Source organism: Aulostomus chinensis, chromosome 19, assembly GCF_037954235.1.
Source record: "Aulostomus chinensis isolate RoL2024-O1b breed Wild chromosome 19, RoL_Achi_v1.0, whole genome shotgun sequence".
In the NCBI taxonomy this organism is placed as follows: domain Eukaryota; kingdom Metazoa; phylum Chordata; class Actinopteri; order Syngnathiformes; family Aulostomidae; genus Aulostomus; species Aulostomus chinensis.
Window position 1 is genome coordinate 20,018,951 of NC_141338.1, and position 16,375 is coordinate 20,035,325.

At 44.4% G+C, this 16,375-nt stretch overlaps 1 protein-coding gene across 1 annotated transcript; it reads right to left on the reverse strand.

Moving 5' to 3' along the window:
* Positions 1-1,047: 1,047 nt before the first annotated feature.
* On the reverse strand, positions 1,048-14,569 carry c6.2 (complement component 6, duplicate 2). Its single transcript, XM_086187596.1, has 18 exons — positions 14,287-14,569; positions 13,675-13,905; positions 13,051-13,207; positions 12,767-12,911; positions 12,552-12,693; positions 11,999-12,137; positions 11,556-11,735; positions 10,998-11,241; positions 6,342-6,464; positions 6,069-6,235; positions 5,765-5,990; positions 4,706-4,874; positions 4,314-4,425; positions 3,245-3,377; positions 2,937-3,131; positions 2,762-2,849; positions 2,089-2,333; positions 1,048-1,681 (listed from the first exon to the last, which is right to left on the reverse strand). The coding sequence occupies exons 2-18, from the start codon at positions 13,818-13,820 to the stop codon at positions 1,500-1,502; spliced, it is 2,793 nt and encodes a 930-aa protein (XP_086043722.1). The 5' UTR covers positions 13,821-13,905; positions 14,287-14,569; the 3' UTR covers positions 1,048-1,499.
* Between the last annotated feature and the right edge of the window lie 1,806 nt (positions 14,570-16,375).

Genomic DNA, 16,375 nt, shown 5'->3' on the forward strand with positions numbered 1-16,375 from the left:
CTCAGTGATATTAGGGTCATATTAACATTAGCTCAGTGATATTAGGGTCATATTAACATTAGCTCAGTGATATTAGGGTCATATTAACATTAGCTCGGTGATATTAGGGTCATATTAACATTAGCTCAGTGATATTAGGGTCATATTAACATTAGCTCGGTGATATTAGGGTCATATTAACATTAGCTCAGTGATATTAGGGTCATATTAACATTAGCTCAGTGATATTAGGGTCATATTAACATTAGCTCAGTGATATTAGGATCATATTAACATTAGCTCAGTGATATTAGGATCATATTAACATTAGCTCAGTGATATTAGGGTCATATTAACATTAGCTCAGTGATATTAGGGTCATATTAACATTAGCTCAGTGATATTAGGGTCGTATTAACATTAGCTCAGTGATATTAGGGTCGTATTAACATTAGCTCAGTGATATTAGGGTCGTATTAACATTAGCTCAGTGATATTAGGATCATATTAACATTAGCTCAGTGATATTAGGGTCATATTAACATTAGCTCAGTGATATTAGGGTCATATTAACATTAGCTCAGTGATATTAGGATCATATTAACATTAGCTCAGTGATATTAGGGTCATATTAACATTAGCTCAGTGATATTAGGGTCATATTAACATTAGCTCAGTGATATTAGGGTCATATTAACATTAGCTCAGTGATATTAGGGTCATATTAACATTAGCTCAGTGATATTAGGGTCATATTAACATTAGCTCAGTGATATTAGGGTCATATTAACATTAGCTCAGTGATATTAGGGTCATATTAACATTAGCTCAGTGATATTAGGGTCATATTAACATTAGCTCAGTGATATTAGGGTCATATTAACATTAGCTCAGTGATATTAGGGTCATATTAACATTAGCTCAGTGATATTAGGGTCATATTAACATTAGCTCAGTGATATTAGGGTCATATTAACATTAGCTCAGTGATATTAGGGTCATATTAACATTAGCTCAGTGATATTAGGGTCATATTAACATTAGCTCAGTGATATTAGGGTCATATTAACATTAGCTCAGTGATATTAGGGTCATATTAACATTAGCTCAGTGATATTAGGGTCATATTAACATTAGCTCAGTGATATTAGGGTCATATTAACATTAGCTCAGAAATACTTCTTAACGCCAGCGGAGCTTCACTTTTTAAGTACTAAGACACAACGCCTTCTCCGTCTGCGGTCTGCTCTCCCATCATTAGAGTCTAATTGAGGCCGTCTGATCTTAATTAGTTAGAGTTGCACTTGGTTCTAGGACTCAAACGCTTGCCACGTTATTTTCTTTTCAAAATATATTTTAATGCTTACATGGTGTGAGGTGTGCAAATGTACAATACCTTTACGAACTGTGGTACTGTAAGGCAGTGGTACAAGAAATAGATGATTTTTCATTTGTACATCAGATTTTCACAGTTTTTCCAGCACAAGAGAAATTATATTGTTAAATGTTAAATGATATTGTCACTCGGACGTACAGACGCCCTCGCTGACAATCTCAAACTGATAGTTGGCACACCTGAGGGCAGCCAAAGAGCAGAGATCCATGCTGCGAGTCCTCTGGGTCCTGGTCAGTTCTATGCAGAACCTGTGCTCCTCAGATCGCGGGCAGTCCCGAGCAGCTTTGCATTCACACTTCGTCGATGCTGAGGGAAGATTGAGTTCACATTGATTTGAACTCAGCCAGATTTTATTGCGCAATCCAATCTGTACTTTATTTTTTTAAAGCAGAGGTGTACCCATCCTGTAATGATGGCTGTGTAGAGATGGTGATCAGAATTTGAAATGAAAAGGAAGGCCAATAGTCAAGTGTAGCAGCACACTCGCACCAAAATACATCTATCAGCTCAATATTCTTTGAACTTTAAAAAAAAATAATCATGAGGGACACAGAATGGTGCCTTTTGTGTTTGGAGTTCACCTTTTAATATTTATCCTGAGTCCAACATTTCCTGGACAAAACGTATGTGTGACTAGAACTCAATCATACGTGGAGCCCCCATCAGGCCCTTTCGGCTCTTACCGTGAAAACGATGTGAGGTCAGACACTCACCAGAACAGCGCTCCCATTCGTAACACGTGTCGAGCTCACACGGCTCGTGAACCGAGCTCCTAGAGGCCATTTTGGCTCTGAACTTTGCCCACTCCAGGCTGTCTGAATCCACTGCTTCACAGCTTCCTTTGCTGATGAAGAAGAGTGGATCACCATGGCAACGGCCAGCGTGGAAGGAGCAGAGGGACATTGACACGGTGATGTTGATGTCTACATTCAGGATGCAGAGACTTTCTGGGTGTGACCTGTGCACGCGCGCGCACACACACACACACACACACACACAAACACACAACAGAGGTCCTTCAGCTTGAATATTTATATTTTTCATTATGTATTCATCCATTCATCCATCCACTTTTTCTGCTTATCCTGTTAAGCATTGCGGAGGGTGGGTGGAGCCTATCAGCTTTCAGGTTCACCCTGGACAGGTCACCAGTCCATCCCAGGGCCAACACATAGAGACAGACAACCATTCACACTCACAGTCACACCTACAGTCAATTTAGAGTATCAATCAGCCTCGTCCTCTCTTGATGTCTTTGGACTGTGGGAGGAAGCTGGAGTAGTGAGGATCAAACCAGCTACCCTTCAGTTGCTGGACGGCCTCTCTACCTCTGACACCCCCCCCCCCCCAAGGTAAAATTAGATCAAGTAAATTCTTAAAACTTACAGACAACTTTCCCTTTTGATGCAGACACACTGAGAGTCCTGAAGTTTTTCTCCTGGGCCACACTGAGCGTCAGCTTCAAACGGTCCCTCTACAGAAACAGAAACAACAAAAGTCCTCATCGTATTTCTCGAGACATAATCCGGCTGAAGCCAGTTTCTCCAGGATCATATGGTACCGTCTGAGCAGCGTAGGGCAGCAGTGATCGGGGGCTCCCAGGTAAGACTGCTGCCGCACCTGTAGGTGCCTTGGGGTAGCGGCATCAGACCTGCCTCCTCACAGTTCAAACTCACTGAATCCCCGACTCTGTACTCGTCTTTGCTGGGGAACAGTGTCATCCCATCAGGGATTTCAGGAGGAAGGCAGATCCTTCCTAAATGTACGGGAGGACAAATTTAATAATCGAACTTCAGTTTCTGAAAGTAACAGATTCTGCGTTAACAGAGGACACAGACGCAATTATTATTAGGATTTGTTTAAACTCACTGATGCAGCTGCCTTTTGGTTGACTCCACGTCCCATCAGGAAGACAGTCGATGAACTGGAAACCCTCCAAGTCAAACCCAGTGTAGCACTGGAACTCCTCATCCTCACCAAAGTTATAGTACTGTTTTGCTTTCTAGCAACATGTGAGAAAACATATCCACCATTAGCATCTTCAATGTTAGTTGACATTACTCGTGAACTACAGTCCCCTTTTTTCTCCAACTTTATGTTTCACTTTTACTTCCCTCCATTTTTGTACATCCTTTCCTATCAGTGCTGTAGTTTGTCATCATAATGGCTGATATGGACACAACATGATGCTTCATTCTGCTACAGTAAACAAACGCATTCCTGGGATGTAAATTCAAATTAGAGAATCATTCATTATTATGGTATGTAATTTATTTAATGGCACACTTGAGATTCCCTTTGCTCATCACTGTTTTTATCAATTTTATCATTCTTTTTATTGAATCAATATTCATCTTTTCCCTGGAAGTTCCATATTTACTAAGTGTCCCTGTATTTTACGTATTTGACACTTAGTGGACTACAACTTTTACCTCCCTCTCTCTGTAGAGATGTAGCAGTTCCGTGAGTGCCCTCCAACGGGCAGCTAAATGATTCGAGGTTGTGGCTCAGGTTTTTGTTTTGTTTTTTTTTTTTAGGGAAATTATGTCCAAGAAATAAGTATGAATTTAAAAATAAAATGAAAAGCACATTTTCGAATTGAGAAACATTTCTACAAAAAAAAAAATCAAAATAACCATCAGTTCTACAAAACTACATCTTCAAAGATTATCGACAAATGTGGGGTGGTGAACGGCGGTAAATGACTTCAAGCAAACACGTTGCTTTGATTGTAAATAAATCATTTAACTCTAATTTTTTAATTTCCAGTGCTGCTAGAACAGCTAGAGTTGTTATTGGATGTCACGTATGCGTTTCAAATAGATTACTAGATGAGAATAAAATAGTTCTGATTATTTGTAACATCGTTATTTAACCATTATAAGTATGAATCAGCCTTGGAGTAGAAATGCTTGCAAGCCCTTGCTGTAGTCTTTACCCTGAGGAAGCTGTTGGCAGGTGCCTGTGGCCTAAGACAGCCCTCCTGCCCAGGAGGAAGCTCGTCTCTCCAGCCCACAGTGAAATCATCGTCATTGTCGCAGGTATCCTGTCTAGAACCGAGAACACAAGCTAGAACATCCAGGAAAGTAATCCGAGGATGGAATAGAACAAGAAGGACTGTAAAAGTAGTGTCGTTGCAAGACAACAAATGCTAAAAGTTCAACATCATGTAGTACATATTATATTATGTGGTGAAAAAGACAAGCATTGTATAAATTGCTTTTTCCTACAGATATTATGTTGTTACAGTTCAATACATCTGCTGGGAGTAAATTAGATAAATAAATTTACTTGGTTTGGTTTCTATTTCAAGGAAATAAGTTCTCCTACTTTTTGAAGAGAGATATATGGCACTGTTCCTCATCTCTATTAGGACCGCTGCAGGGTTGGCCTCCTCTCAGGGGGGCGGGGTTATCGCATCGTCTTGTCCTGTGTCTCTTCATATTGGCTCCACAGTGACTCCATGGCCCCCAGCAGCTCCAGTAACCATCCACTTGCTCTGTGGAAATCAGACACCAAACCACGTTTTCAAATTATAGTACAGGTAGAGGACAGTTTGTGTCCTACAGTGCTGTTCATTCTACCTTTAGTCAGATCTCTGGTGGTGTACCTCATGGATTAGTCCTTGGGCCTTGATTAAGTTCAATCTATATGATTTCTGTAAGGCGTGTAACATAAATGTCTTTCAGTCCCTTAAAAACCCACAATTAAAGCAATGCACTCAAGCACAGTGTCAAGGTTCTGCCTGGGTATTTTCATACTTCAGGCCACTTTGTGATTTCAATCCACCACATTTATCTGAGCCCATCAGACACTTTGAAAAGAAAGTTTTTGCACTGGAAATGTGGTAAAACATATAATGAAGTATTTAAACCTGCCAGCTTCAAGAGGACACAACCAAAGCAGCACAGCTGGTCCACACGCCACCCTTTTATGACCTTTACAAGTCAGTGGTTCAACTACTGAAGACTTCTGAGCACTGTAATACACACAAATAGAGGATGGGTGGTGCAGTCAGTTTCACTCTATGGTGGAGACAAAGGTCTCTTGATACCATCACGGACATGTGATCGTTTCAAACTTTAGGTATTCTGGGGAAAAAGGTGCGCGGGAACTACAAATACCATCTGCCCTTACATACCCGTCATCCTGTGAGTGACAGAGCAAAGATTTGTATTTCTTTGTTAACACTGCTGTGATTCATGCCTTTCTTCAGAATAGCAACAGTATCTATCGTATGAAACACAATATGGAAAATATCACTGTATGTATCTGATGATCCAGGTGTTTCTATCGGCTCGTGGTTGTTGTCTAACTGACCCTTTTCTCAGCTGTTACACAGTCAAAGTAGCACCACTTGATGAAGTGTCATCCAGCAGTCCTCTGTACCTGAAGTGTAGTCTGGGGCCCGCTTTTCACAGCTGGTGCCAAATGTGCCGGTCTGGCAAACACAGTTACACTCTGTGCCGGAGAGAACGGGCCTGGCATTGTTGGGGCAGGGGGCACACTTGCAGGTATCAAACTCCTCCAGGTACTGCAACAGGGCCTTCCTCAGGTGCCTCCTCTTGGTGACAGCACAGGGGATCCCCCGGACCAAAGGTATGATCGGCAGCAGCTGGGCAAACATCAACAAAAAGTTATCTTCTTTTTCAACCCTTAAGGACAGCATTTCATTGATGATGAAAGATATCACCTTGTAATTGACCACGACAGGGTTATCCAGGACAGACTTGGCCCAGTTCTTGTAGGATGTTCGGTCAGGAGCCGGGCCCCGCCTCTCCCAGGCCAGAGCCGCTGCTTCTCTGGCTCGGCCTCCTTTTACCTCAGAGAAAGACCTCTCTGCTGCCTGAATGTATGAACCTGGGCCCAGGAAATGTGAGATAATATGATGGTAATCAGTTGTTTTTTTTCAGAATCAGGGACAGGAAAGAACTCTTGCGCGTCCTCGCAGAGAGGAGAAAAGCACCTTGATATTTTTGAGTCATGGTGTTGTCAGTGCATCTGCTTGAATATCTCACTTCGGTGTAGAGGATGATGCTCCAGCTGGTCTCTCGGGCCAAACAGCCTTCGATGTGCTCCTGTGTTTCTCCTGTCAGAGACGAACAGAGACCAAGGCGCTTGGTCTTTTACCAACAGTCAAATTCAAATATTACAGGTAAAATAAATTTACAATTATTTCCTTTTAATTATTTCCGAAAATGAAAAAAAAAAAAAAAGATCCCCGGAACATTAGGGGGTAAAAACAAAATTACATTTTTTTGGTTATGGAACCATAGAAGATCTAAGAGTGACTTTACAATTATTCTTAAGTTAACTGAAAATAAATGAACACATTAATTATTATTATTATATTTTTTTCCAATGTATTTATTGAGCTATTTCATATTCATGAAAAATACTGTGGTATCCTGAGAACTCTGGTATTATATAGAGGGAGCCGTAGGCTCCAGGTGGGGGTTACCTGGCAGGAGGTCTATATATAGAAGAACCATGTCATGTGATCTCTCTCTGTGCCTGCTTACCATGTGCCAGTAAAAAGCCAAGCAAGCAATTTTTTTGTGTCCAGGGTCACAATGTTATATTGATGACGAGGATAATCTGGAAGAATGCTGCTCTCTGACCGCTGTGGAGGGATTGATTGCTCGATTGTTCACCTGGAGTCCAATCATCCTGAGGCCTTGGGGGAAGGGGGGAGGACAACATGCAGGGGAGAAGGCAACAGTGGGAGCCCTGCCAACATTTGATTCAAAAGTGCAAGTTTGGGAGGGGGAATGTGAAAGACTGGAGCACATCTTGACTGCAAATGATATCAATGAAGGAGATAAAAAGAAGTCCATATTGCTCAGTATGATGGGAGCGCAAACTTACAGTTTAATGAGAAACCTGGAGAGAAGACTTTAGCACAGTTGGTAACTTTAATAAAGAGCCACTTCAACCCCAAACCAAGTGAAATTGTCCAGAGGTTTAAATTTGATTCAAGTATGAGAGGACCCACTGAATCTGAGTTAAGGAGACTGGCCCAAGGTCGTGATGACGGAGAGACACTTTCACAAATGTTACGGGACAGGCTGGTATGTGGACTGAATGCTCGCATCCACAGAAGATTATTGTCAGAGACCGAACTCACATTTGAAAGTGCTCTGTCTCCGGCCCAAGCAATGGAGTCTGCCAGCGAAAATGTGCAGGATTTGCAGGCAAAAGCGGGAGCCATGTCCTGTTATGCAGTGAGGGTTGGTGGATCAGATGGGGCAGAGGAGAGAGAGCCAGCGGAGAGCAGAAAGGGATAAAGATTGTTGTCGCTGCGAGAGTAAAACATGCACCTGAGGACTCTGGGCTCAAGGAGGAAAGACACGTCACCTGAGCGTATCACATTAAGAAAAAGCCAACTGCTGAAAACAGGACTGACAGAAGACCCAGAGAATGTGGAAGACTCTTCACACAGGAGAGAATTAGCATGATCGTTCTCCCAGAGTGGCGTGATGAGGAGGAACAGGCATTCTCATTATACAGTGTCCTGGGCAAGGATGAAGAGGAGGGGGTGCCACCCTACAAGGTATGCAGGACTCTACATGGAGAACCAGTGACAATTGAAGTGGATACTGGATGTGGACTCACCACACTGAATATGAAAAGATCCAAAGAAAAAGTGAAAAACGCCCTGCAATTGAAGAAAACTTGCCTGAAGTTGGGAACATATACAAAGCAAAAGATAAAAGAGCTGGGGGAACATTTGCGAAAGTGAACAACGAACAGCAAGAAAAGACACTACCCATCACAGCGATTAAAGGCACAGGTCCAAATTAATCGCGAAGATGGTGGCTGAAGCGTGTTAAACTAGACTGGGGTGAAAGAAAGCACCTGGCACACCACCCACAGCCCCTGACCCTGGAGCAAGTGCTACAAAGCCTGAGGGAGAGCTGAGAACTTAAAGGTTTGACAACTACTCTTCATGAATGCTGCTCCTCGCACTCAGAGCTCCAGATCTGTCCCCGATGATACAAAGCCGAAAGCTGATGCTGTGAATGCGCCGCTCCTGCGGTTCATCTGCTGAAGGAAGATGTGGTTTGGAGCCGGGGTGACCGTCAAGCGGAACCCTTCAGGAGATCCAAAGACTTGTTGAAGTCAGCTGATGTCTTGGTTACTCTGGAGAGAGAGCTTTAATATTAGCCTGCGATGCCTCACCATATGGTGTGGGGGCAGCGTTGTCCCACAGAATGGAAGATGGAACACAACTTGGTTTTGGATCTCACACCTTGGCACCAGGGAAGAAGAAATACTCACGGTTGGATAAAGAAGGTTTGGCTGGGATCTTTGGGATTAAAAGATTCCACTAATACCTCTGTGGTGGAACTTAATAATTGTAACTGACCACAAGCCCCTGATCTCCCTGTTCAATGACCCTAAACCTCAGTGGAGCCTGAATTCATGCCTTACTTCACTCAACACGGAGCCTTCAGGCTCCCCGCATCCAAGATTCTGGGTGCTGCTGGAGGAGGCTGCAGACCTGAAGAGGCTCCAGCTGCCACCCGTAGCTCCACCTGTCCATCAGTCTCCTCCTTTCTCTCTCTTTATCTCTGTCCCTCTCTTTTGTTCTGTGTATCTGTCTTCCTCCATTATCTGTCTTTGTCTCTGTCCTGCTCTCCTGCTCTCTTTTCCCCTAACCAGTCAAAGCAGACCTCCGTCCCCACTGATCCTGGATCTGCTCCACGTTCCTTTCTATTAAAGGAAGGTTTTGGTGGCTGCTGTTGCAGGATGTGCTGCTGATGGAGAATTGTTGGGTGGAGGTTCATTGAAGGAGTGGTGCTGGACCTGCTCTACTAGTCAAGAGTCAAGAGAGAACTTTTGTAGTGATTTGGTGCCTACAAATAAAACTGACTTGATTTGACTTAACACTGAGAGCTCAGTGTGGATGTGTGCTGTGGGGAGCTCCAGTCATTTTTCCTCAGGGAGGATGAAAATGTTGTCAAAGTTGCTGCATCGGTCCCACCCAGGGATGTCTAGAATGAAGGGAGTGGCCCTGTCAGATGCCTGGTGGCCTCAGGTGGATCAGGTTGCTGAGAAGGAAGTAAACCAGTGTGATGCCTGTCAACAGAATAGCATGTCTCCCTCTACCTCACCCTTCCATCCACAGGAATGGTCAGAGGAGCCCTGGACTCGACTCCATGTGGATTATGCGGGTCCATTGTTGGGCAAGATGGTTCTGGTGCCGGCTGATACCCATTCTAAATGGATGGATGTATATCCAGTGACTAAAGCAACCTCTCATGGAACCACTGAAAAGCTCAGACAGTTTCGGTGTTCATGGATTGCCACAGATGTTGGTGAGTGATGATGCCACCCGCTTTACAAGAGCTGAGTTTGCTGATTTCATGTCTAAGAAAGGGAAGTAACTTCAATCCTTTTCCATCCTTTGTCCAACGGATTGGCTGAAAGAGCATTTCAGACCTTGGGGGGGTGAAGAGGATGTAAGGAGGAAATGAGAGCAGATTCCTTTTTAGTTACAGAATCAGGCCACACTACCGCAGGCTTGTCCCTGGCTGAAATACTGATGTCACAGAGGCCCAGGTCTGTCTTTGACCTGCTACTCCCAGACTTGAAGTCTAAGATGGAAAAGGAACAGTGGAAACAAAAAGTTAATCATGACATTCGCACCAAGCTCAGATGTTTTCACCTGGGAATCCAGTCTTTTTGGGTTTTTTTTTTTACAAAAAACTAGGGATGTGGTCCCAGATGGATCCCTGGAACAATGGAGAACTGCACAGGCCCCCTGTCATGTACAGGCCTCATGGCAAATGGACAGGTAGTGAGGGGACATGTCGACCAAATCAGGAAGCGAGAGCTAAGTGGGGTTCCTGTCCCTGAGGGAGGGCCTCTGACTCTCCGACCCCTGTGGAAGACTCTGGGAGTGGCCCACCCATGCTTGGGGGTGAGGCCCCACCTGTATTGCAAGAACACTTAACCCCACCCTGAAGGCACTCTATCAGAGAGGCGCCCTCCTGATTATTACAGACCTCAATTCAACAGAAAAAAAACAACGGTTTATCAGCTCTGCAAAAAATACCTCTGTTGAATGAATTAAGTTACAAAAAAATATTCTAAGTAGCAGATAAAGAATGTGTATTACATTGTAAGTTTGTACGTTAAATTTTAAAATAAACCCAAATGTGCGCTACAGCTTAAGAGTTAAACTGAAGTTGATTTCAACTTATAAGTAAAGTCAAATGTATCTTATGTACACGGTTGATTAATTCTTATTTTCTCTAGCAGTGCGGGTTGTCTGCAGACCTAAGAAGTGAGGGACGTGGTATCCTGAGAACTCTGGAGTGAGAGGGAGCTCTCAGCTCCAGGTGGGGGCTCCCTGGCAGGAAGTCTAGATACAGAAGAACCATGTCATGTGATCTCCGTCTGTCTGCCTGCAAACCATGTGCCAGTAAAAAGCCAAACAAGCTATTTGTTGGTGTCCTGCAGTGTTATGAATACATTATAATGAAATTCATTTGGTACAGTTGATCACATTTATACTGTTTAAACTGAACGCTTTCTAAGTCTCGTTTGAATCTCGATTCAAAGTTACTGTTACAAACACAATGTATTGTTCTGAATGATGTCCACTAAGTTGTACCTGAACTGGTGAGCTCCTCTCGACTGTACTGGTACAGCAGGTCATAGTGGCCTCCCAGTGACCCTGAGCTGTAGTAGTGGGTCCCAAAGCGCTGGAAGATGTCCCTGTAGAGGGCGTAGTTGTAATCGAGGGGAAGAGCGTGAAGGAACTGGAGGAAAGGCACTGACAGTACCAGGTCACCTGGGTCCCGCAACTTGAATGTGGACACAGGGAGAACCTGGTGCACCCGGATGAACTTGGAGTCCTGTTGAGGAGAAACTAGGAAATGAAGACACTAAACAGCAACGTAACAAGGCTTGAGCTACAATCTAGAGAGACAGGAATTCTCCTGGTTCTCAATGTCAATAAAGTCATACACGTAATGAAGAAAAAGAGGAAAGAAACGCTGAAAAAGAACTATGGAAAGTGAAAGAAATTCCTTTGCCAGGGTTGAAGGGCAGCTATTTGCAAGGGTTGGAGTGGTTCAAGTCGTTGTCAGGGTCCGAGGTTTGTGAAATGCACGAGGATCATGATGGCCCACGTGAACTTAAATGTTTGTGTGTTGTCTGAGTTGGTTACCATTTTCTTTGACGCTTCAAAAGCCTTCTTATTCGAGGTGATGTGTTGAAATCTGAAGGAGAAAAAGAAGCGTGGCAACCCTTGGTTCTGTTGTGACGCAGACGAAGTGGCTGTCTTCAGATCCATGAGCTGGGTGTGCAGCGGCTGCGGCTCGGTACTGAAGTCCTCCAGCACACCAACCTTTATAAACCACATTTCTGGAATTAAAGGTCTACACCAAAAAGACCACATGACACATGCCAAGCTCGGAAGCAATTATATAGACGACTCCTGCTTTAGATTTAGCTCTGGCATGGTGACTCTTAAAGTCTACTCAGTGCACCTGATTTTTTCTGAGAGCTGTGATCGCTTTTTTCTCCAACCAGGGGAAACACATCAATCAATGCACCAAAACTGAAGTGATTCAGAGGTCTGGAACCAGGCTGGAGAACAATCTATATTACCTTAATGTCAAAGCTGTCAAAGTTGTGGGGGACTCGATGGTAGAGCAGCGTACTCCGAGGCCTCCTGATGACGCAGCTGGCTCCCATAAACATGTGGTCCAGTACGGCTCCTCTTTGCTCCTCTGCTAGAGCGTCAAACCTCCCAACACAAGTCAGAGAAAAGTCAGATCCAGTTGACTATGAAAGAGGATCAACATCAGAAAATAACCCAGAGAAATGAATATAACATTTGAACCTATCTTCAGTAGTTTGAGAGTAGTTTGTTTTTATGTCTAGTTCTTTATTAGTCACATGTAACAGTTCAACTGTTTTCTGTTTGTCATTTCTGTCAGCTTTGCCTCAAAGCTGCTGTGTCTTTGTTGCTCCTCCAGCGTTACGATCGTGGTTCCACAGGTTGAAGTGTGTTAGGATGCAGCAGCAAGCAGAGAGCCATTTTGGGAAAAAACATGATTTAAGGGCTTTCGACAGTTAGGAGTTGAATCTAAAAAAAAACACAGCAGTGGAAGAATGAAGTGCAGCTTAACTCAGCAGTAACCTTTGACCTTTGGCTTACCCGTTTCCCACCAGGTCAGCCCCAGGGGCCACTCTCTTCTCTACTGGACACACAACTGTGAAGTCACTACACTCCCTCTCATCAGAGTTGTCGCCACAGTCATTCTGTCTGTTGCAGGTCAATGTTGAGTTGATGCAGCGCCCTGCAACGCAGAGCAGAGGACTAAACTGCTGAAGCCCCGATTTCATCATTAACATGCGTTTCATGATAAATACCATTGTCACATTTGAAGTTGCCTCCGCAGTCAATCGGTGCTAACTGGCACTCTGTGGATGGGTGACAGGGCCTCTCCTCCGCCAGCTCAGCACTGCAGGCTGAACCACCGAACTGAGACGGCTGCTGGACAGAGCGCGTCCGTAACTGGAGCGTGACAGACAGACAGACAGACAGACAGACAGATACTTTGAGTACATGTCTGTTTTTTTTAAACGTGTGAAAAACAGAAAACATTTTCTGGAGGAGGGAGTACATTTGTCATTGTAATTTGTGTGTTTCTCGCCTGTTTCTTGGCGCAGGGGGAGCAGTCAGACCAGGGCCCAAAGTCTGTCAGCAGGCAGTTGATTGGACAAGCCTGCTGGTTACAGGCCCTCCAGTCAAACCTCTGACACAGCTGATGGCAGCTGCTTTGCCAGTAATAGTCATCATACTTAATGTTCCTGTCCAGAAAGATGGTGAGGTCACATTCACACACAGCAGGGAGGTACAAGTACATGAGAAGTACATTCGGTAATATGGGATTTAGAACACACACACACACGCGCACACACACACACACACACACACACACACACACACACACACACACACACACACACACACACAGTCTTCTCAGTAAATTTCTAAAATTTCTAAAGGTGCTACTGACATGAAATGTTCACCAGATGTTGGTAACCACCCATGCAACCCACGCATGCAAAGACATCAAAGTCTAGAGGTCCACATAAGAGGTTCAGGAAGTCAGAAGCCCCCCTGTAACCAAAGCCATCTGTAGTTCTGTAGTCACAGGAAACACAGCAGAGGGTAAATGGCTTCGTCTCCAAGCTGGAGTTTATACCTGAAGCTGAGATCTGGATGTCAGTGGATGAAACTCTGCTCATTCACTGATGTCCTCGGGGAGCCTCACCTTTCTCTGCGCTGGGTGCCATGGTTGCAAGTGTGGGAGCAGGTGGACCAGGAGCCCCAGGGGTATCGATCACAGAAGCAGGACAGACCAGCTGACACCCAACTCAGGAGCTGAAGCAGCAGGAACAAGCGGCTGGAACCAGCCATCGGGTTTCTCCTACACTCTGAGTAGAGTTAGCCAGCCAGAGTCAGGGACAGCCTTCTTCCGCTCAGTTGCAGTTCGAGCTGGTAGCTGGTTGGGTGGGTAACAGCATCAAGTGAAAGGACAGTGTTTGGTTCAGTGGAAGGGTTCAAATCTGTTCGATCTGAAAGTGGACCTCTACACAGAGGAGCTCCACTCAATGGGACAAATATAAATCTGTCTCAGCAAATTATTGCTTTATACTACACATTATTGAGAGTTTAGGACAAACCTAGAAAAGAATCAGTCCAATGTGGCTTGCATTTTTTTACATTTTTTTTTCTTAGATTTGAATAATATAAACAATAAAATAATGAAATAAAATAGCACATAAGTAAAGGTTGGAATGCGGTTTTCCTGTTTAGCATGAATTATAAGATGCGCAATCCTTTTTTTCAGAGGGTGCCGCTTAACAAAAATGTTTCCACTCACCGCCGGTGCTCACGTCCTCGGCAGCAGGTCGCTCTGTGGCTCCCGCCTTTGACAGCGTGAGGTTCTCTGTGTTTGTGTCTGAGCTGACGGCGGATACCAAACCTGCGTCTGAGATTTCTCAGGGGGACCAGCTTGCTGACATTCCCGGTCTGTATTCAGAAATATCTCAAAATAAGATGATAACAGTGTTATCAGCACATAGTGGGAGACGAGGTTGCGTAACCCTCGCGTCCCTGGTCATTACGGGAAATCGCTGTGGAGTTTTCCTGGCTGCAGCCATGGATGCCAGATGGTTTGTGTTTGAGACATGACAGTTGGAGATACTGAGGGGGAGAGAACATTCCTTCCCACACTTGTTGGGTGTCCGGTTGTGTAATCTGGTGCTAAACACATTGTTTTGGTGCGTGCTGCAGCGAGCACAGGCATTTCACAAGATTTTGAATAAAGGTGACGTTAAACTATTCCTCATTTTGTTGGGGGCAATAAACTTGACATCATTTTGACTCCAGTGGTGTCCGTCTTCTCCCCTTGGAAAATCAAATAATTGTTGAACATACACATTTTTTTGTGAAATATGCTTTCGTCCATTATGTTACTTTTATTTTCAGAGCAAGAAAAGCTGATAGAGAACCTTGTCTCCTCTCTGTCTGCACCAGGGAGCTCCTGGTGCTCCTGCGCACTGAGCAGCTGCGTGCTTGTCAGTTTAGTTGCTGGCAGCAGGACCGTAGAGAGCCATTCAAAGTCATCAAATACACTTTTCTCCAAATTGTTTGACTTTAGTTCATCCAAAAAGTGTTTTTTTTTTGGACACTTTAAAGTGTTCTCAGATATTTGTCTGGCAATCCTATTGACATCTTTTCGTTGCTGCATCATCCATCCATCCATTTTTTCCCGCTTATCCTGTTAAGGGTCATGGGGGGGTGGAGCCTATCTCAGCGGCTTTCAGGTGTAAGGCGGGGTTCACCCTGGACAGGTCGATTGCTGCATCACTTCTTTGAAACTCCAGATTACAGAGATACAGGTGACACATAGTCACCAACAACTAACAACAGCAAAACCATAAAAAAAAACATCTGTTTCCAGACCCCTTGGCAGCACGGTGGTGCAGTGGTCAGCACTGTGGCCTCACATCAATAAGGTTCCAGGTTCAAGCCCAGGATCCATCAGGGGATCTTTCTGTGTGGAGTCTGCATGTTCTCCCTGTTCCTGTGTGGGTTCTCTCTGGTACTCCAGCTTCCTCCACAGTCCAAAGACATCAAGAGGGGACGAGGCTGATTGATACTCTAAATTGACTTTAGGTGTGGCTGTGAGTGTGAATGGTTGTCTGTCTCTATGTGTTGGTCCTGTAATGGACTGGTGACCTGTCCAGGGTGAACCCTGCCTCTCGTCTCAAGGCTGCTGGGATAGGCTCCACCCCCCGCCAGCACCCTTAACAGGATAAGCGGTAGAAAATGGATGGATGTTTCCAAACTCTAAAGCGCATTATCCAGTATAATCCACGTTTTTTTGTCCAGCCATCAATAATCCGCAACGCTTTGACCTGAACTAAAAACAAAACATGGGGGGGTCATATTTTGTTTGTTTGAGCTCAAGTTTGTGCTTCACTTAGCATACGGCTGGACAGACACAGAGTCCTGTGTCACGATGCACTTGCAACATTTACAAACAGATGTTTTAGGACAGTTATGCTAACGTTGTTAGTAGAAGTCGGTGCCTACAGGCTGCCATGAACTAGAAGGTAGGTATACGTCGCTGGCTCTTGCTGCATTCTGGAGTCACAAACGAGTGAGGCAGCAGCGAAAGAAGATCCTAAGGACTTGAAAGGTAAAATAGACTTAGAGCTGCTTTTAACATAAACTATGACAGAACTGTTGAAACTCACAAGATATTATCTACGTCAGGTACATACCTGGGACTACTGTCCTGTCCGGCGCAGTTATGTGACGCCGCACCTCAAAAGCCCTAAGTAAGGTGACGTAACAGTCGAGCGACTACTGTATCAATCATGGCTCTGTCACAGAGGACGAGTTCCGTTTTGAACTGAAGAAAGTCCGTTTTTGAGCCAGTTTGCTGCTGTGTCCTGTCTCCA